At 51.0% G+C, this 20,994-nt stretch overlaps 1 protein-coding gene across 2 annotated transcripts in view; it reads right to left on the reverse strand.

Moving 5' to 3' along the window:
• Positions 1–9,628: 9,628 nt before the first annotated feature.
• The window catches only part of TSHZ1 (teashirt zinc finger homeobox 1), a 74,808-nt gene continuing 63,442 nt past the window's right edge, over positions 9,629–20,994 (reverse strand). For both annotated transcript variants that reach the window (XM_026496492.3, XM_048218530.2), the window contains exon 2: positions 9,629–14,180. In XM_026496492.3, the coding sequence (XP_026352277.2) occupies positions 10,999–14,180 (3,182 nt within the window). In that variant the 3' untranslated portion in view covers positions 9,629–10,998. The remainder of the gene's footprint in view (positions 14,181–20,994) is intronic.

A 20,994-nucleotide genomic window follows, 5' to 3' on the forward strand; every position in this document is an offset into this window, starting at 1 on the left:
TTGTACATTTCCAACTCAAGTGTGTGATTAGTCTGACCAACCTACCAGGGCATGTGCCTGTTTGCTACCACATCTTGCATGATACTTCTGTGGACAAGACAGCAAACAGCTGTAAGGTATCTCTGTAATTGATCAAGCAAGTCCAATGACAATACTGACAATATCTACAGGTCATTTGGTGCCTTCCATGTGCTGAGCACAGACTGAGGCACATTCTGTGTCTTACTGTAATTCTGATGATAAAGAAACAGAGGTTTCTGAATTAGTCTGAAATTCAGCTGCTAAAGCCCATGCTCTCTACAAGAGCATGACGCCAAAAAAGTCCTGAGTAGAGATGGAGCAGTGTCCAGCAGGGCCAGCCATGCAGAGCCTGGAACAAGCTCATTATGCTCCTTTCCACATTTTTGTGCAAAACTTAGGTGAGGATATTGGTGTCCTGCTGATCACAGTTATAAATGACACCAAGCTGGGACCCATCTCCAGCATTTCCAAATAAAGCAAACCGAATCTAAGTGCAAAGCCGAGAACTTAGGTCCAAAATTTCAAGGACACAAGTATAAATGCTCCGGATGTGGTCCCCCAGCAGCACACGTGCACAGGAATGAAATGTTTTTATTGAGATCACACCGTGCGTCAACAGCGTGATATGGCTGCCAACAAGCTAATCTGAACACAAGGATGGCCACCTCTTGCCATCTCTTCCCATCCTGTTAGGATCATGCGGAACTGCAGGTTGGCACGGACACGTGAGAACGCCAGACCCCACCACCCACTGTGATTCAAAATATCACCGCCTTTCCAGAACCCATCTCAGAGCAGCAATAAACACAGGCAGAGGGCTTTACCATCGCATAAAGGAGTCGCTGCCCCAGCAGCGTTTAAGGAGCAAGACAGGATTTTCCTCTGTAGCAGCACAGCCATCAAATATGAAGCTTGAAACTGCATTTGTGTGATAAGCCTTGATAGAAGGTGGCGTGGCACGGTGTGAAATGATCTGATAGCACGCAAAATTGTTGTTAGGAGGTGTTGGCACTTGAAAAACAACACATCTTGTTCCCATTGGCTTCAGCCTGAGTTTCCCCCAAGAACATTCCACATGGCCCTGTTCGGAAATCTTCAGTATCAGAGCCGAGGCTGAATGCAACGGGCACTTCTAACACCTCGCCCTTTGGCCACAGACACACAGAGAATACGGCCAGGGCTCGAGTCAACACAGAAATTATTTTGCTGCATGTTTTGTACTGCATTTTCCACCCTGAACATCAAAATACAGTACAGCTATCATTTGTACACACACACACACACACGCATGCACGTGCACGCGTGCAAGAAAGAACCTCGAGTCCTTGCTCAAGGTGTCCTCATGACTAAGGACTTTTACAAGCAAATGCTGCTTGGGTTTCAAGTTTGCCAAAAACAAATGGCAACTGACACAGCTCAAAGGTCAACACCTACCAAATCAATTCCCCTCATGTTTGGTTTCTCTTCTAGAAGATTCTGTGGGGATTTCTGTTTGTTCGTCTGTTGTCTTTGTCTCTAAGCTCTAAGGGCTGGGGAGGGTAACAGGTCTCTCTGGTAGATCAGCTGTCACGTGTGCTCCCATGGTCTTGACCAACCTTCAGCTCTCTGCTGTGACTGGGGGACCTTTCCTTGTGGAAGCACTTCCTCCCAGGCTCCTTCCCTCCTCTCTTGGCTCCAGTCCTCTCCACTTCTGTCCCCACCCAAGTCAATTAAAACTATGACATTAAGCTGCCTTTCTTTTCTATCTGCTCTATAAAAAGAAGCTTTTTTAGAGCGCACTACTTCCTTGTCTAGAAATAAGTTACGGCACCTCCTAAGTTGGGAGTTCGTAGCACGCTCACAGGAGAAAGTGAGAGAATGAGCGTGCGTGCATGCGTGCATGTGTGTGTGTATGTGTGTGCGTGCGCCCGATCAAAGGGGGGCGGGGGAGAGAGAAATACAGAGTACCAGGAATTAGCTATGCATAAAGAAATTAAAAGAGAATATTTTCCAGAGCAATTGAAGCCCATCTCCTGAACAATGACGACAGCTCCTCATTTTCGACAACAATAGAGGGCACGTAGGAGTCAGCTCATTAGAATATCTGTGGCTCTTTTCTGTTCTCTCTGCATTAAGCCCCCATAATGTCAGTTGTCACTTATTAATGACAATTAACTAGTAATCAGCAGTGAGAGTCTTCGAGGTGGTCTTTGCCTGACAGGTGAAGAAAGAGAACATTGCGCAGTGCCACGCGGTGACATGGAACCTTCAAAGGGAGCACGGCATTTCCATAAATTATTTCAGAAAGAAATTTTCTTTTATACATTCTCTCTAAAGCTTAAGGATCTTTAACCCTAGAAAGACCATGCTCCACCTCTCTTTTGGCAATTTCTTTCTTTCCAGGTGAAATCTATGAACCATCTATGGTGGTTGGGACAGGTTCTCCATCCACCAGTCCCGGATGGCCCACTCAACATCCGTGCCATTCCTCCTCCTTTCTAGCTTCCAAGTCCTCACGTTAGCCGTGTCCGTTCACATGTGCAACACCCGCTACGTGCTACAAACCGCCCAGGGCCCTACTGCCGGCTCCGGGCTCTCTCCGGCACTCTCCTCCACGTGGATCTATGTCCCCTCGCCCTCTCCTCCGACAGGTGCCGCGATGACCAGAATCTTTAAGCATCACAGTGGAGACGAGACCCCAGTCCCACACAGCACAATCCTCCAGGCTCTCTACTCTCTGCTGGGCCTGCCCTCGCCCCGAATCTCGGCTCTCCTCCCGTTCCTCCTCCGGAGACACAGCACCACAGCGCCTTCCCACCGCGCACGCCCCACCTGAGCATCGGCCCGCCGCGGCGCACACCTGCTTTCCCACGCGCTCCCTCCTCCTGGGTTTCCTACGACGCTGCGGTGTTGGGCCTGAAGGGCTCTAGGAAGTGGGGATTTTCAAGAAAACCCTCGGAAAATGAGCCACAAGGTGAAACGTGATCGGTACAGGAAAAATTTTTGTCTCTGAGCAGTGGAGGCTTAACAAAGGCCAAATCTGCCCTTGAGAAGTCGCACGCTGACACCCGGCCGAGGGAAGAATGAACACCGCGCGCTCCCGCCGGAAGTGTGTGCGCGGGCAACAGCATCGCGATCACGTGACGGCATCGCAATCACGTGACGAAAACGTTGCCTGCGTCTCTTCATGTCAACGCGATGCACTTAGACTGTTCTCTGAGCGTGGAAACCATTAACTAGACAGATGACGCTCAAACCAAAGCCTTGAGCAGCAGACTCTGGATTCCTGATACGAATTCTACTCTTGAAAAGGTAACCCGCTGGAAGCAATGCCAAGGAGTTGGAAAACCTCAGTGTCTCAGAGGGAGAAAAGGGGGTGTGCCAACAGAACTGAAACAGAAATTTTAAGAAAAGTGAGAGGTCATCTGGAAAGAAACTTTGCGACTCCAGTTTTAGAAATCTGTTTTCTCCTGAGAAGCTGGAGTGACGAGCACCTGAGGTGCTCCTGCAGCTGTCACTGTTTCGTGAAGAGGACTGTGTGATACTGCAGTGCTTCCATGACAACAAATAAGATGTTACATATTGTCACTGTGAAGTTCTGACGATCTCACCAGAACTTAAAGATGAATATTCACGTTGTCTTTAACAAAAAAATCAGCGTGAGAAAGATTGCCACTTTAAATGCCCTATTTAAAAAATATTATTCATAGTAGCCTGAAGTTTGAACAAAGTCCTTTCCATCAGATTTCTGCTTGCAGATGATTTCAGATGGTAACGCCATGGGTTTCCACTAACTTACGGAAGGAAGGGCTTCCCAGTCAATCTGTCCAGAGTTCTCGCGCCGTCCAACAGTGCAAAACCCAGGCTCCCCTTAAGCAAGACCTGCACTTGAGCTCCCCATCCTGGAATGTGCAAACCCAAGTTAATGCTTTGTGAATTTCATGACTTCAAAAGGGTGAGGAATCTAGGAAAGGAGAATAAATAGCTTCGGAAGTGGGCATCAGAGTTTACTAATTTATAAATAAGTGTATTACAAGTGAAATGAAGGTATATCGGGCTCTACTGCCTCTTAAAGGTAACAAATCAAACCTAAGTAAAGATTTGCCTTCCATAATTTTAATGAATTTAAAGAGTCATATGTTGAAATTGGTAACTCTAATGATGAATTGATCAATCTTTATCAATATTAACGGGACATAATGGCATGAGACATGTATCAGAAGGCTATAGCTTAGAAATATGATTCAATACATAACTTTAAACGACACAGGTCATAAAGAATTCAAAAATTCCCACCCTGAGAAGTTTTATTATTATATAGCACTTATTATACACCCAGGTTTTGTTATTCTGCAAAGAGGAAATTCTTAGTTTCAGTCAGCTGGATAAAAAGTGCAAAAATTACTCCAAAAACATGCATAAATGCATAAAAATTTACTGACAGGAGAAAAATGTTTTAATCCTGGGATTGATTGAGTGTTTTGTAGCTGCTCCTAGGAAATGCAGTGGAATACCAGTTGACTGAAAGAATTTCGGTAATGATTCCAGGTATGCAGAATGGGATTTTCCTTATTATCTGCATATTTTAGAAACTGCTGATTCCAACGTAACTGTCCTCAGTCCTCTTCACCAGTGTTCTTTTTGGCCAAACAAGCTTTCAGAGAAAAACATCCCTAAAATTTCAGGTTTGTGTAGAAAGCCCACAGTCTTAAAGACCTCCTTCTAAATTCACTTAAGCAATACATTCTCTCCAACCCAGAAATCTCCTCTTTAGTTTATATTTAAATATGATGAAGTGGGGTAAGTCACACAGAGAAAAACCAATACCGTCTGCTCTCACTTCCATACGGAATCTAAAAACCAACCAATCGACCCACTCACACTCAGAACAGATAGGAGGCTGCCAAAGGCAGGGGAGTGGGTGAAATGGGTGAAGCGGTCCGACGGTATAAGCTTGTGGTTATAAAATAAGTAAGTCCCGGGGATGTGACATGTAGCCTGGGGCCTGTAGTTAGTAATACCTGCATTGCAGATACGAAAGTTGCTTAAGAGAATAAATCTTAGAAGTTTCCAACACAAGAAAAACAATCTCACTAGGTGTGGTGAGGATGCTAAGCCGTAGCCGTGGTGATATTCGGGGGTGTCTGCATAGACGGGGTCACCACTATGCACCCGAAACTCGCATCTTGTCGGATGTCAGTCATTGCTCAATGGAAGAATTCGTGCCCCATATCTCAAATACAATCACAAAATGTGACGCCATGTGAGGCCACTGCTCCTGTTCAGTGACCCTGTAACACATTGTCGGACCATCTTTACTCCGGTCAGATAAAATTAGAGGTACTTTTCTGTCATTTAAGACAAATAATGACTGGTTACAGGTCAAGTCCTAAATAGTTGGTGAAAACACGTGCCTCTCTCTCTACTCCGAAGGACCGCCTGGTGTGAATCAGCCTCCAGGTGAGTGCCTTCCACATCATCCTTACAGCCTTGCTACGGGCCTCTGCGGTTTCTATCCGAAACCTGGGGCAGAGGCCTTCGGTTCAGCTCCGGAGCAAGTTCACGCGAGGGAGGGATCCCTGATGCAGGCACTTGAAGGGGTCTTCTCCCCGTCCTCCTGACTCCCAACGCTAGGTTCCACTGTGTGCGGTCACCCTAGGTGACCAGTCTCATCTTCCTGGGGTGATTCTCTACTTTGAGATACCATTTGTTTTCCCAATGGTGCTAATTATAAATGAGTAATAGAAACCACAGAATCTGGAACTTTCCTTCCACTTACAAGTCAGGTAACTTAAAGATAGTCTAAATACATTATCTACCAGTGTCACTGGCCATGGTCTGCCTGACCATGGGAGAGCGGGCTAAACAGAGTGCGCCCGGGAGGATGGCCATGGTGCTCCAGCCCCGAGCCGGGGGGAACCGCAGTCTCAGCTGACTCCTTTCCCTCCTCTTTGATGGGTCATCTGTAAAATACGTGTACTGGCCACTCAATTAAATGAAATCATAATTCACGTGGAAATACCCTTGATTCATTCGTTCTTAAAGCATCCTTTCTTTAAATAACATCAATGGGCAATAAACATTAAAAGCATTATAAATTAAAGCATCAAGATCCCATTGGCCAATTAGAGAAAAGAGCCAGAAATAAAAAAAAAAAAAATCCTTGTGTTCACAAAGAAACGTTCCATGTGGAGAAAGGGTCATTCTCATGGTAATGGGAGTGTAAGCTGGTATAGGCTCCCTTGTGGACAGTTTTGGCACAAAGTCCCACTGTGATGCAGAAATCTGTTGTAGGTATTTGTTCTAAAGGAATAATCCGAGGGGCGCCTGGGTGACTCAGTTAAGCGTCGGGACTCTTGATTTCAGTTCAGGGTCCTGAAATCAAGCCCCACATCAAGCCCCACGTCGGGCTCCATGCTCAGCGGGGAGTCTGCTCCCCTCTCTCCCTCTCACTCTGCCCCTGTCCCGGCTTGTGCACTCTCTCTCGCTCCCGCTTTCAAATAAATAGATCTTAAAAAAAAAAAAAAGGAATAATCAGAAATATTGAGTGCAGTGTTCTTTGTACTCATTTGTAATAGTGAAAACTCGAGAGGAATCTGATATTGCTTTCTAAAATTCTAACTAATAGAGAATTGATTAAGTATAGTCCATCTCGATAAGATTAGAAAGTTTTGATAAAATGGGAAAATATGCATTATCTACTATCGGGTAAAGAAAGCGAAGTACAAGAGTATGAGCATGATCTCTGTGTTTCAGAGGTACGGAGAAAAGATTAAGCGCTAAAACACTAACAGTGATTTTTCTTTAGATGAAGATAATAGTTAATCTTTATTTCTTTTTCTGTGTTCCAAGTTTTCTGCAATGACTTATTATAAGAATATAGTTATGTAAAAAGTACAGATGCTTGCCAAATGTTACCCTTTGGTGTCTTTTAAGCTCACAATTCAGTAAGTGGCTTTCAGTGGTTCCCATCACCTTCAGAGCAATAATAATAAAGTGCATAACAAAGAATTTCACCTTGGAAAAAAGAAGCTTGTGTGTACACACAGGTTTCTGAGAATTCAGGAGTTTAGGCATGATCTACACGAACATTAATAGCTTTTCAAAAATTACCAAACGTAGGAATGCAGGGACATGAATCTTAAAGGTTTTAATCATTTTTCACCTACAATGCCTAAGAGCTTGTTTCCCCTCGATAAACTATAGTCTATCATTGTTTCAAGGCTTTTATATCTCTTTAAATACTGATGAAATGACAAGGACCATCCTCACCCAAATCACATTCTGAGGAAGGTCTCATCCAAATCACATTCTGAGGAAGGCCCACATTTACAGGAAAAAATATCTGATTAGTTATTATACGCAAGGCTCACTCTGCAAATACGAATGCATGCCGACTACGTTAGCCTAACCAGACGGGAACGCAGGATGGCCACGTCACATGCCTTCTCCCCAGGCCCCCCCAGGCCCCTGCCAGCCAGGTGGGGGCCAGCTCTGTCTGGCTGCTGGGGGCCATTTGCCCTCCTGCTGCAGAAGATGCAGGCCTCTTCCCTGGGTTAAGAGAGGCGCACAGAGGAATGGACAGAACACAATGCCATGTGCGGAGTCCATTCCGGGGATGCACAGGTGAAGGAAAGGTGGGCATGTTTATTCAAATGCAGACGAAGGAAGCAGACATGTAAGGAAACCCTCAAATCAGAGGTAGGCAATTTCTTCCCAGGATTAGTCACTCTATCTGTATTCGTGCAAACCGAGTTTCTGCATTACTATGTAGACCTGTATTCAATTGAACTTGCTACAAACTCATAAGAAACATTATTTCAACTTACTTTTCAGATCCAACAGACGCCAGAGCTGTCCCGTTTTGTGATCCGACATGGGCTGTAGTGGGAGGTGATCTGAAGACTGCACGTCTGCTCAGGGTGGCTGCTTACGTCCTGTTGATCAGCGGCACCTGACCACTCAGCCCAGCTGAGTCCCCATCCCAGAGAGGCCAGCCCTTGACTGCCACACCCTCACCTAGGCACCTGGGGCAGCTCCCACCAGGCACAGATCAAAGGGGGTGATGGAGAGCTGGGCCCAGCAAAGCCTCCCTGCTTTGAGCCCAAGTTCTGTCAATCACAAGCCATGTGACCTTGGGCATTCGCTGTGCCGGGCTCCTCATGTGCACGCAAGCATGCAAGTAACAGGGCCGTCTGCATACAGGTGTGAGGCCTGAGCACAGTAACACGTGTGAAGAGCTCAGAAGGCTCCCGGGCACCAGGAAGCGCCCCATACACAGAACTAGGATCGCCCTCTTACTAGTAGTAGTCATAACAAGATAACTTAGTCCCCCACCCACTGGTCTGTGACAACAAGGGTGGGTGACGAGATAGCAGTGTGATTATGAATTAGAAAAAGAAAAAAGTAAGAAAGGAAACCCCGAATTCTGTGCCCAAGCCCCAGTGGTCAGGACTCGAGTGCGAGCAGCTTCCAAATGTCCTAAGCCAGCAGACGCTGCCCGACCTCTGACCTCCCTGCACACCACGGCACCTGCGCTTCTGACTCTTCTGCTACAGGGTGAAACTGCCAAACCCCGTGTCTGGGGGCCTGTGGTAAAACAGATATGACTTCAAAGGATTATTATGCGAAGACCCCACGCTCCTGCCATAGGCTTCATTGTTATTCTTCTGTGTCACCCCTTGAGCCCAAAGTACATAATCACCCAGTAATTGAACCAAAATGTCTAAATGGCTGAAGCCCCTAAAGGACAGAGCTATTTACCAATGAAAAAGTGGGAAGAACTGTAGCGAGCCTCCCCGGCGCTCTGGGCATTAGCACAAAGACTGTGTCAACATGGCGCCCTGACCGCTGCTGCGCCAGGCATTAGCGGAAGCAGAGCCATCCTGGCCGTGCCTTCTAACCTTTCTCAGGATATAATTTGATGAAAACTGAAGCAAAAGGTAGAAAAAGACATTTTCTTGCTCCTGTCAGGAAGTACTTCTGGAGAGGAAAGAGGCTGGGGGCCTTGACGTCAGCGTGCCCCTCAACACAGACGGAAGCGTAAGCCCTGGAGTTGAGGGCTCGGGAGTCCCCTGCTCAGACACCCGGAGTCCTGGTGTCTCTTCAGTGGAGCCCCTGGGCGCTCCAGAGGAAGGCGCACGGGTCCCCAACACGGAGGCACACAGCAGCTCAGTTTTCCAAAACTGTTGAATGTCCGAAGTGCAGATATCAGGCTTTCCTCTCTAGGGCAACACAGAAGTAGTTCCAAGGCCCCCAGGGTCTCTGCCTTTAGAGCAAGACCTACCCTTCCACCCCCTCATTGAGGGCCTGGATTCCCACTGCGGATAACCGGAAACAGTTTCAAGCAGCCCACGAGATCCTATAAATGAAGCACCTCGGTCCGTGTCTATGCAGAGGAACCATCGCTCAGTGGCTCAACTCAGTCATCCGTGGCACCCAGCGGAGTTAACAATTTTAATTATCATTTTAAAAAACACAATACTTATCATGTGAATGAAGCACGTCAGCCACAAATCATGAAACGAGGATCCTGAATAGAATTTTTGTTGGTTGATCGCATGAGCAATACCTCTCGCTGCCGAAATAACTTCTCGGAGGCAATTTAATGACGACATGACAATCTATGTAAATCAAGAACTGCTTGTGGGTTTATTTTACATTTGAGAAAACAGTGGATTTAATTGTGTGAACCAAAATGTACTGTACAATATTAATGATAGAACATCAAAATGTATAATTAATAGTGCATTGCTTGCTTTGTTTCCATTTATTTATTTTTGTCTGATATACATGCATCTGGAAAGATGCAGGTGCCAGTAAAATTTCTCTATTTAAATCAAGCTGCAGGAACTAAATTTTATTCAAAAATTGTGGTTTTACATTATATACACAGAAATTTAATATAAAATGACAATATAAAAAGTTAAAAGAGAAAGCATACAGCCAGAAGGTACAAAGAAAGTTGAATAGATTAAAATGGTACGATATGTAACATATAGGGGTTTTTAAGCTGATGCTCGCAATTTACAAGGAAAGGACTCCAACGTTTGCCCCATGTTTTTTTCATTTACCAATGCAGCACGCTATAGAAAGGTCAGCTTATACCAAAGCTTACATTTGTAAATAACTATAAACCGCAGTATTTTACAGGAAAAAAGAAATAGCATTTTTACACATTTTTAAATAATAGCTTGCATACTTTTTTTGCCGAAAGTGGCATTTTTTTTTTCAGCATCCAGAGGGTTTGGGCATAGTGGCAACTGGGGTGTTTGGTAGTGGTGGTGGTGGTCGTGGTGGGTGGTGGTGGTGGTCGTGGTGGTGGTGGTGGTGGTGGTGGGTTTTTTTGTTTTGTTTTTTGTTTTGTTTCAATGTGTAAAGCTGTGGCTTCCTAACCCCTAGACAACTTTCTATCTTCCAACAGCTGCATGCATGTTTCCTTCACAAACCAGTTCTGCATATAAAAGCTCATTTTTTAATTATTAAATAAGTTTTGTGTCTGACACAGCTTTTGATCTGAATGAAATGCCTTTAAGCCTTTTTTCTTTTTTTTTTTTTTTTTTGAGTGAAAGGCACAGAAATGCAATTGCAGTCCTCAAAGGGTTAAATTTGACACTACTAGGTTCTATGACCTTTATTGTCATGGCAACTTTGTAATTTTAGGATGTCTTTTTATCATTGTTATTTGTGTCTTTCTTTTCTGCTAAATAAATGTCTCTGAGTAGTGTGCCCCACTATTTCCTACAAAAGATAGCTTAACATCAAGAACAGATGTTGAAAATAAAGGTCAGACTTTGACTCACGGAAAAAGAAAAATAACATGCACAATCGGACAAAGAGCATATAAATATAACTACAAAATATGTGTAAGAAAAACCAAGGTCCAGACAGCCAGCTCGGCAACAAAGGGAAGGCTGATTTCGGAGGCTCAGCCAGGCCTAGTGCAGTACAAAGACAACGTTTAGTGCAATGTGCCGCGGTCCCTCGCATACCTGGACGCTATTGTTTCTCCAGCTCCGTCACATAGATCAGGTGGTCCTCCGGGGACTTGCCGTGGGTCTTACTAAGGTGCAGTTTGACTGCGTGCTTGCTCGCAAAAGTCCGGTTGCAAAGCTTGCATTGGAATGTGGAGCCCAAATCGTCCTCGGCAGCCCCTACCGGGCCCAAAGCTTTGTTTGCCAGGACTTTTGAAACATTCTGCTGTTCTTGAATCTGATTTAGTGGCAGCTTGGAGAGATCCTTCAAGCTGAAGCCTAAGTGTGTCTCTAGATGATTTATGTACGTAGAAGCAGTTCTGAACTGAGAGGCACAATCGTTGCAAAAGAAGACAGGATGCCCCGTGTCCAAATTCTTCAGGAACTTCGTACCCCCTGTCCTCCTCAGCTGATACTTCACGTTGGCCAGCCAGTGGCTGATGGTGGTCATGGACAGCCCGGTGAACTTGGAGATGTGCACGCGCTCCTGCGGGCCCAGGTCCGACATGATGTACTTACCTTCCGGCGTCTCCCGCAGGCTCGAGGCGAACTGGGCCTGCAGGATGAGCAGGTGCTGGGGGTTCCAGTTGGACTGCCGCCCCTTCCTCTTGTGCACGGGCGACAGCTCGTCCAGCGCCTCCTCGAAGCTGCTGCCGTCGGCGTCGGACTTCTCCGACACGGTGGAGGGCGTGGAGGACTTGGGGGTGAGCCGGCCCGTGAGGTTCTTCACCATGTCGGAGATGTCCATGAGGGCGCTCTCCCGCAGCGGCGACGACACGGAGTCGGCCGCGCTGGAAACCAGGGGCTTGCTTTTGGACTTGGTCAGGTCGATGGGCTGGTCGCTGTTGTCGTAGTAGTAGCGGTCGATGGCGTCCGCCTGCTTGATGGGGGTGGCGGGGTAGACCGGCTTGTCCAGCATGCTGTTGCTGATTTTGTACAGCATGGCCAGCGGGTCCAGCGACGGGCTCACGGGCTTGGACACTTTGCCCAGGTGGGTGTTCATGATGGACTGCAGCGCGCTCAGCGGGTTGATGAAGGAGGGCTCCGGCGAGTGGTCCGTGATGATCCCCAGGTTATTGCAGCCGTTGGTGACCTTGGCTTTCAGAGGCTCAGTGCCATTTGGGGTGTGCGCGTCCAGCACACCCTCCTTCTTGGCCTTGCCCGCCTCCGCCTCGGGGCCCTTCTTCTGCTGCGCCTTGCCGCCGCCGTCCTCTGCGCGAGGGAAGTCTTTGTTCTCTTTGGCCACGGGGGACACGGCCTTGGCCGGAGAGCCCTTCTCCCTCTCGGCGGGCCGCTCCTCCTTCTTCACGCTGACCTTGCCGGTGACCTTCTCCACCAGCTCCTCCATGGCCGACACGTTGCTCTTGTGCGGCGGCGGCGTGAGACTCCCCGGGGAGTGCAGCAGCGCGCTGTGCTCCGAGGCCAGCGGCTTCACGCCCCCGGCGTAGGACGGCTGCATCTGCACGCTCTGCACGGCCGGCAGCGGCTTCACCGTGCCGGGCAGCTGGTAAGCCGCATGGATGCTGGGGTAGCCGCCCCACGAGGGCGCGCCGTTCTGGGCTTTGCTGATGGCCGTGGAGACCGTGTTCTCCAGGGACTTCAGAATGTCCACCCCGCCCTTGGGGCTGTCGTCCAGGTCCTCCTCACGGAGGTACTGATACAGGGCGGTGGGCTCAAACTTCTCGGGGGCGTCCTCGCTCTCCTCCTTGACCTTCTTCTCTGGCTCGCTGGCCGCCGGCGCCTTGTCCTTCTCAGGCTCCTTCTTGTCCTCGGAGGGTATGGAGCCCGCGGGGGAGTCGGGCTGCTTTTTGATGTGGGAGGCGGGCAGCCGGGTGTGCGTGGTGGGGGGCAGAGGTATGGACTGGATCTTCTCTTCCACCACGGGGTCCAGCACCAGCTGCTTCCCTTTCTTGGAGGCCGAGGTGGTCACCTTGAGGAAGTGGCCAGTGACCATCATGTGGGCTGTGAGCTGCTGCAGCGTGTCGTGCGAGCTGCCACACTCCATGCACTTGAGGATCTGCGCCTTGCGGGCCTCGAACTGCCAGGTGTAGCTGGCGCCGTTCTGGTAGCCGTAGCGGTTGTTGGGCGTCACGTAGGGGTTGGCGGTCTTCTGGTCCTTGGCCGACTCGCTGAGTGCGGCGTCGGCGGCGAGCCCCGCCGGCTCGGGGGAACACGGGGACGCCAGATCCTGCAGGGCGCGCTTCTTGGTGGAAGGGACCAGTTTGGTGATGGCTGGCACTGGTTCCTTCAGAGGCACTTTCTGGTAATGCTTTGTCTTGATCATGTGGACGCTCAGGTCCTGCAGGGACTCGAAGGAGTGGCCGCAGTACATGCACTTGAGCACCTTCTGCGCGTCCTCCTTGCCTTCCATCTCCATCAGCGAGCGCTTCCTGGGCTTGGACCACCGCTTGGTCTTCTCGGAGTCCTTGTCCCTGTTGTCGTCGCGGTAGTGCCCCGTCTCGTTCATGTGCACCGTCAGCTCCACCAGCGTGTCATACGCAGCGCTGCAGTCCTTGCAGCGGAACTTGCTGGCGCCCGTGAACACCGAGCCGTACAGTTTGTTGTTCTGCCTGTAGAGCTGCACGGTGCTGAAGAGGCTGGGCTCGGGCAGCAGCCCGTACGACGACGTCTGCTGCAGCGTCTTGGCCAGGGCGGCCTGGTGCCAGTCGTAGCCCGAGCCGCCGCTGCCACTGGTGCCAGTGCCGGAGCCGGAGCCGGAGCTGGGGGTGCTGGCCGTGGTGCCCGTGGTGCCCGCCGTGCTGGCGGGGGGCGTGGGGGCAGGGGTGGAGCTCTCCTTCTGGCCCGCATCGTTGTTGCTGGTGGTCGAACCGGACTTCTTCAAATCCAGAGCTAAGCTGGACCAGCAGGACTCAGAGAACAAGTTTGCATACACAGCCTTGATTTGTGCCAAGCTGTCCTGGGGGTAGGAGACGCTGTCCGGGCCCTGCAGATCCTCTTTCTCTTCTCTGGAGCCAGAGCTTTTGAAATGCACTAGCTGGTCGCTGTTCTCACTGAAGGGCGACCCGTAGCCAGCGTCCTGGTTCGTCGCGGTGCTGACGGGGGAGTTCTGGTAGCTCTGAGCTTCCTTGATCTCGGCGTCCTCATTGCACACGTAGTCGCTGTCTGGGATGTCCAGAGACAGCCCATCCTCCTCCACGGTCTCTTCATCTATTTCTGCTGCCTTCAGTTCTTCCTCCGGAACATAAGCTAGGAGAGAAAAATGAAACACAGTAAGGAGAAATAAATCATCTTCAAGGACACGGCCTCCCCAGCAGTTAGGTAATCTTTGAAAAGATGTTTCTCAGCCAAGCGCCCGGGCTGCAGGGCTCTCCCCACCCGTGTGGAGCAAGCCCGTCTTCGGCTCCTGCGGAAACAAGGTTCCCACCAGGACAGTAGCCCCCCTCCTCCCGAGCCAACACAGTCAGCCGAGGAGCCTCCGCTAAAGGGCCAGTATCTGCCCCCTTCTTAAAAATATCAGTTTGGCCGCCACAGCGGGGCCCGAAGGGGAGCCCGGCCACCTCCTCCCGGGGGCTCTTCCTTCCCTAAGTGACGTGCGAGTCCGTCATGCCTCCCCATCAGGCGGACCTGTCAACTTTCGGGGCAAGATGTTCCACAGACAGTATCACATAGTTTCCATAAATAAAGAGCCTCCCCAACGGCAAGAGATAAAAATACTCTGGTACTCACTCAAAAAGACAAAATAGAGCCCCTCCAGTCCCCTGCCTGGACAGAGCAGACATCACCGGCACGGGGACACCAGGCAGTCGTACTAAGCAGCATTCTTTACAAGAACCAAAGGGTGGACACAACCCAAATGTCTGCTGACAAATGAACGGACGAACAAAATACACGTATCTACACGACGGAATAGTACTCAGCCTCTAAGAGTAAGGAAACGGACCCACTACAGCGCGGATGAACCCGGAGGGCACTGCGGTCAGTGCGATGAGCGACAGAAAAGGGTAAATCCGGTCGGATTGCACCTGCATGAAGTACTATGATAAGGAGTCACTTCGCAGGGACAGAGAGCGGACTGCGGTTTGCAGGGGCTGAAGGAGGGCAATGGGGACGCAGGGTTTCATGGGGACAGAGTTTCAGCCCGGGAAGATAAAAAGTTCTGCTGACGGATGGCGGGGGTGCTTGCACAACAGCGTGAATGTCCTTAATGCCACTGAACTGTCCACTTGAAAGTGGTTAAAATGTTAACTTTTATGTGATGAATATTTTACCACAATAACTTTTTTTAAAATTTTACCAGAGCCGATAGTATTCTCTACGACAGCCCACCTCGGGCTACACAGCACAGCGACCTCTGGGGTTGAAGGCATCACCTCCCAGAGGAACTACAGGACACGGACAGCTGTCACATGAATGAGAGGTTTGGAGGGCACACAAATCATTACATGAAACCCGATTTTTTACTGCAGGGCATTTTAGATCGTCTAATATGTGACAGACCTCGCTAACCCCCAAGGGGAGCTAACTGCACGCACCACCTCCTCACTTACTTGGGCAACAGAATTTTATTTATCTTTAATTTTTGTTTTTGAGGCAACAACTAGCCGAACTAGCGTTCCATGCACACCTTGGGAAATCTGGGGTTAAGATATTTTCCAGGAAGCCCCTAGAAAAAAGCACTGATATGATGCGAGGGGTGTCTCATTAAATGTGATCACTCATTATCACATTATCAGAGCCCGATCCTAAGGGAACGCGGCAAAGAGCACACGCGTCTTCAGGAGTGGCTGGGAGGAGAGACGGAGAACATCCCGGCTGCCCAGAGGGCGGACGCCGGGGGCAGGAGGAAGGGACAGGGGAGTATCAGCACCTGGAAACCGAGGGCGTGGGGTTGGGGCGGCGGCAAGCCCCCGTGGGCATGAGCGCACACACTCCCCCAAGGACGCACGCACAAGCACACACGTGCACACGTGCACGCACACGCGCATGCGCGCAGAATCCTGCCGACTCGGTCACTCGGTCAGCCTCTCTCTGCTGGACCCTTCAGCATCCCTGCACACACTGTGGGCCCATTCCCATCCCGGGGCGCTGCCACCGAGCCATCGGAGCGCGAGCGTGCACGCGGTTCCCAGCAGAATCCCACACAGAAGAGCCCTCCACGAACAAGCCACAAGGGCAGCGGGTGTAACCGCAGGCATCCGGGTTGTGCTCCAGACTCTGCTACGGCCCTCCTGTACGATGTAAAGCTCATAAAATTTAAAAAAATAACATGACCGCCAAGTTGAATGTCATCTTCATTTTGTCTGTAATTATCTAAGGTTTCGGACAGTCCGGGGTTCTGAAGGTTCGAAGCTCAGGCCCCAGCCGAGGGCCCCACTTCAGAAGCCCCAGGCAGCCTCGCCACCTCTTCGCAAGCCCCGAGGTCCACCCCTGTGGATTCTGACGGGGCAGCTAAGGCTCCGAAGCCGTCTGGGCAGGGCCGAGTCCGTCTGAAGATGCAGGCTCCAAGTCCCACGGGCGCCGGCCCACGGAGCGGTCCCGAAGCAGCTCCCGTGGCACGCCGTCAGGCAGCTCCACAAACAGGTCCACGGGAGGAGGATGCCTGCTAGAAGTGGTCTATCCACTTCTGGGAAAGCAACGTTCATGCCCTAGCAAGGAATTAAAACGAATTTCAAGGGAAGGTTTTTGTTGTTGTTTTAGAGAGGGCACAAGCAGGGCCGTGGCAGGAAGAGGGAGGGGGAGAAGCGGGCTCCCCGCAGAGCAGGGAGCCCGACGCGGGACTCGATCCCAGGACCCCGGGATCATGACCTGAGCCGAAGGCAGACGCTTCACCAACTGAGCCCCCAGGCGTCCCTCAAGAAAAGGCTTTACCTGAACCAGTTTGGCTCAGCCTGGGAGGCCCATCACTGTGGGTCTGTACCCGGCATCACCTGTCAGCTGGTCTGTCTCCCTCACAGGATGGGAGAAGGGCTGCCCACTGTCTCCACCCCAGTGGGCCCCCGTCGTGTGTGCAGAATAAAGAAAGGACTTCTGTCTTGGCTCTGGACATGCAGAAATGGGAAATCCCCTGTAACACCACGAGGGTCTGTCCAGCACCCCTGGCCCTCACCCTCCGAGGTGGCTTCTCTGTCCAGCACTGCCCCTGCCCCCATTATGCAGATCCCCCAGCAGGTGCTGCAGAGCCTTCCAGGGGGCCTCGCCCTCTTGTCCTGCAGCCTTCTTCCTTGGGGCCGGCTCTGGGAACCCGCTCTCACAATCCCAGAGTTAAAATCTGCATGAAACCCATGCCCTGCATGGGGGTACGAATCCCCAGGTGGACCCCGCCCCCTGCCACGCATCCAGCCTTGGGTGCAACCTGGTCCCGGGCAGGACCCCCCCACCTTGTGAACAATACTTATCCCCGAGGAGCCTTAGATGTCACCTCCATCGGGACGCCTCTCAATCCCTGCCAGAATCCACCACGCCTGGAGGATTGAGAGATGTTCACTTGCCCGTCCTCTCCGTCAGACTGCGAACTTTCACTCCGCTCACACCGCCGAGGCCACCCCGCCGGCCACTCGGGGGCCGTGTTCGTTTTATCACCTCCTTCCACCCCCGGAGCCTCCGAGGCAGCATCACGGAGACGCCTGTTTGCAGATGAGGAAGCCGAGTCTCGGAGAAGCCAAGCAGCATCCCCCAGGCCGCCCAGGGAAGAAACAACCACGCGGCGTCCACGTGTGGGTTCCCCAACTCCCAGGCAGCTCCTTCCACCCAGCCACCTCGGGATAAGGCTGCTTTCCTCCGCCCGTCACGTCTCCACGCCAGGGAGCACGTCCAGAAAATGCCGTGGACGTCAGCCACCCAAGCCACTCGGCAGGGAGCATACAGAAGAAGACCTCTCCCGCGCCAGCCGTGCTGAGACAGCCCCAACCAAAGCAGCAAGAGGACAGAGTCTCAAACGCGGACGCTCTAAGGCCCGATAACTTTGCTTCTGGACGTAGGGCCAGGAACACGGTGCGAACTACAGACAGAGCTTTACGCATGATGTCCTTTATAGTATCCTTCCACACAAAACGTGCCACGCTCTAAATTGTCAGCAAGAAAAGACCATCAAGTGATTTGTAGTTGATTCCAAGGACGGACTATTATTCAGACGTTAAAAAGTATCTTTAATGACATGGGCAAAGTCATTAAGTGAAAAAAGCAAAAGACACAAACAAGGGAAAAATTCTTTTAAAAGAATAGTGGGGTTTTTTCTAGGTAATGACTATCTACGGGTTCTGTTGAGTGACGTGGCTCTTGATAAATATCTCTATCTTCAAAATCGTCATCAGTGTTTTCAGCTCAACAAACAAGGATTAGCCACCAGACTGTTTCTAGAATAAAAGAGCTGGCAGCAGACCTTCAGGGAGCACCTAGCAGCCACTAGCCGGACCCTGGGAACAGGGGGCTCCGGAAGGGCAGGGCTCAGCCTGGGGGCGGAAATGTGCAAAGGGCTTGGTTAATTGTTATTTTTCAAAACATGTTAAAAAGTAAAGGGCAAGGGCAGAACAGCGAGAGGTGCAGATGCATCTGGGTTTTGGTAAGAGGGGTTGAGCTTGCCAGGAGGGTCTCCTGCTCCTGGAATGCATCCCCCCCACCGTGTTCCCTGTCCCGCCTTCCCCTGGAAAGGGCTGCCGAGTCCCAGGGACGGACGCAGGGGCAGGGCGTCTTCAGCGGCCCTCAGCCCACCAGCTCAACGGTCATCGTGCTGCATCGCTTCAGCTTTCCAGAACGTTCCTGTTCTAGAACGTTAGGGTGTACGCTTTCACCATCTACTCTTCCAGCGTATCAGTCCTGGTAAGGTGAAATTCCCTGGCGCTTTTGCTCTTCTACCACGTTGTTTTAGCCTGTTGACCTATTCTTTGAATGAGTTCACTTTTCAGTGCTAACATAACAAGGGGCCGGAGGAAGCGTGGACCCAGAGGGGCAGGCGGGGGCCACCCGCCCTGAGCCCGCACCGTGACACCCTTCTGTCCCCAGAGTTGTTTTCCCGCTCCCTCCTAGGATGAGACGGGCAGGGTGAAATTAGCTGCTGAAGACAGTGCATCCACTTAACCCAGTAATCTGCATTCCAGTGGCCCCTTCCACCGGCCCGCCAGTCGAAACACACGTCAGGGCACCCACGGTCACGTGGAATGGCCACAGCACATAACGGATGCAAGGGATTCGACCTCCACACAAAGGAAGGCATGAGGGAGCCCACGGAATGTTCCAGATTGATTCCGGGAGCCATCAGGCCAGCCTCCCTTACCCCTCTGCCCTCCATTCTGAGAAACTTCAAGGGCTGCCTTGGCTCCAGGGCCCCAGGCCTAGTGATGACAATAAACACAGCAGAAGTTCCAGAGCAGCACCTCCGTGCTCACCAGTGGCCGGCACCCACCCAGCACGTGACCCCTAATCTTCCAGTCCTCTCCACCTAACCCCTGGGCAGCTGATGGATAGACCTTCCTGAGGCTCCCCCAGGGCCAGGGCTGGGCTCCGACCCTCTCTGCCTTGCTTACAGACCTGGCCCTTTAAAAGCAATGCTCGAGCCCCCCAGGCCACCCCCAATGGCTCCTGCCTTCCAAATCTGGGCTCAGGCCAAGGGCACTCACATCCCAGGGTCAGAGCCCTCAGAAGGCTCTAAAACCTACTGAGTTTCAATATAAGAGTTCGGGCCTGGGAAGGATGAGAAGGCTGGATCTTGCAGGACAGGGCTGTCCTAAACAAGGAAATTCTCATACCATACCCACCCCACGGTGCCTGAAAAGACCAACCGGACACTGGGCTTCAGCAGGAGGCAGGGAAGGAGGCTTTTGGTTTTGCCACGTCTGGATTTTGAAGACAAGTCCCCCTGAGCCACATCTGCCTCACGTGGCAGGTGCACAGAGAGGGTGCAAGGGGTGACTGAAGGAAGCGGTGACCTGGGCAGCCTGGACCTGGAGGCCAGGGTAGGCGGGGGAGGGTGACATTGCACCTGCTTATCTCTAGAGGGTCCAGGCTAATGGGGCCACTGTTGTGGTCCCCTCTTAAAGGACAGACACTCATCATTTTTGTGACATGAGGACAGACATAGGGAAAGACAGACAGATGAGACACCCAGGAAGGAGCCCCAGTCCAGTCACCGATGAACAGTGTGGCCAGCACACACTCACCCACTTGTGAAGACCTCAGTTTCCCCAAACCGCATTCATGACAACTACTGGTGTCTTTTGGGCAGCGGGGGCATCTAGGAAGTGCTCACGGAGATGGCGGCATGTCGTCACCAAGCCCAAGTCCATGTTTGCCGGCCCCTCTGCATCCTTCTCACACCCTGCAGGTGCAAAATGAACTGGGACACGCGTATTCAGGGGCCGTCCCCCTACACGGTCGGAAGCACCCCCACTTAGCTTCGCACCCATCTCGCAAGCTGTGGCTAACCTCTGAACAGTCGGGACAAAGTCAGGAACGTCTGTCCCGATGAGAGCCGACCCATCACTGGCCTTGAGCACCGGGCAGATGGTGCCCTTAACAACCAGACTCAAACTCGGACCAGGGGGTCATTTGGGAAGTTTGTTCTTTAGTCTGCACCATCCGGGCCCCTCTGTCTGCGGTTTCCCTGATGACTACATCTTCCACCAGGGAACAGAGCAAGGAAGGGGGGTAGCAACTCACAAGGAGCAGAAGCGGGGTTCCTGTTAGCAGCTCTCCCCGAGGCCCGATGCGGGAGGCGGTGGAAATAAATGACAAGAATCGGGCTGGGAAACTTTGTTTACCCAAGCTCTTTTCCTCATTAGCACGCATAATTGAGAGCTGGCTGTGAATGAGGAAAATGGATATTTAAAAGTGACAAATATCAAACACAGGTCTCGTCCCTGCTTGGTTACTGGCTTACAGTAAATACCAAACTTTGCTATCGTATTGCCACCTGGTGAAACTATACAATCGTACCAAATTACATGTTTATCTACATCAAACTAGGTTTTAGACCGGCAAATGTGATATCCATGAACAGATGGCCATTATATCAAAATACACTTACTCCAAGGGGCCAATTCACAGAAGGGTCTTACACACACCTAGG

Source organism: Ursus arctos, unplaced genomic scaffold (assembly GCF_023065955.2).
Source record: "Ursus arctos isolate Adak ecotype North America unplaced genomic scaffold, UrsArc2.0 scaffold_17, whole genome shotgun sequence".
Lineage (NCBI taxonomy): Eukaryota > Metazoa > Chordata > Mammalia > Carnivora > Ursidae > Ursus > Ursus arctos.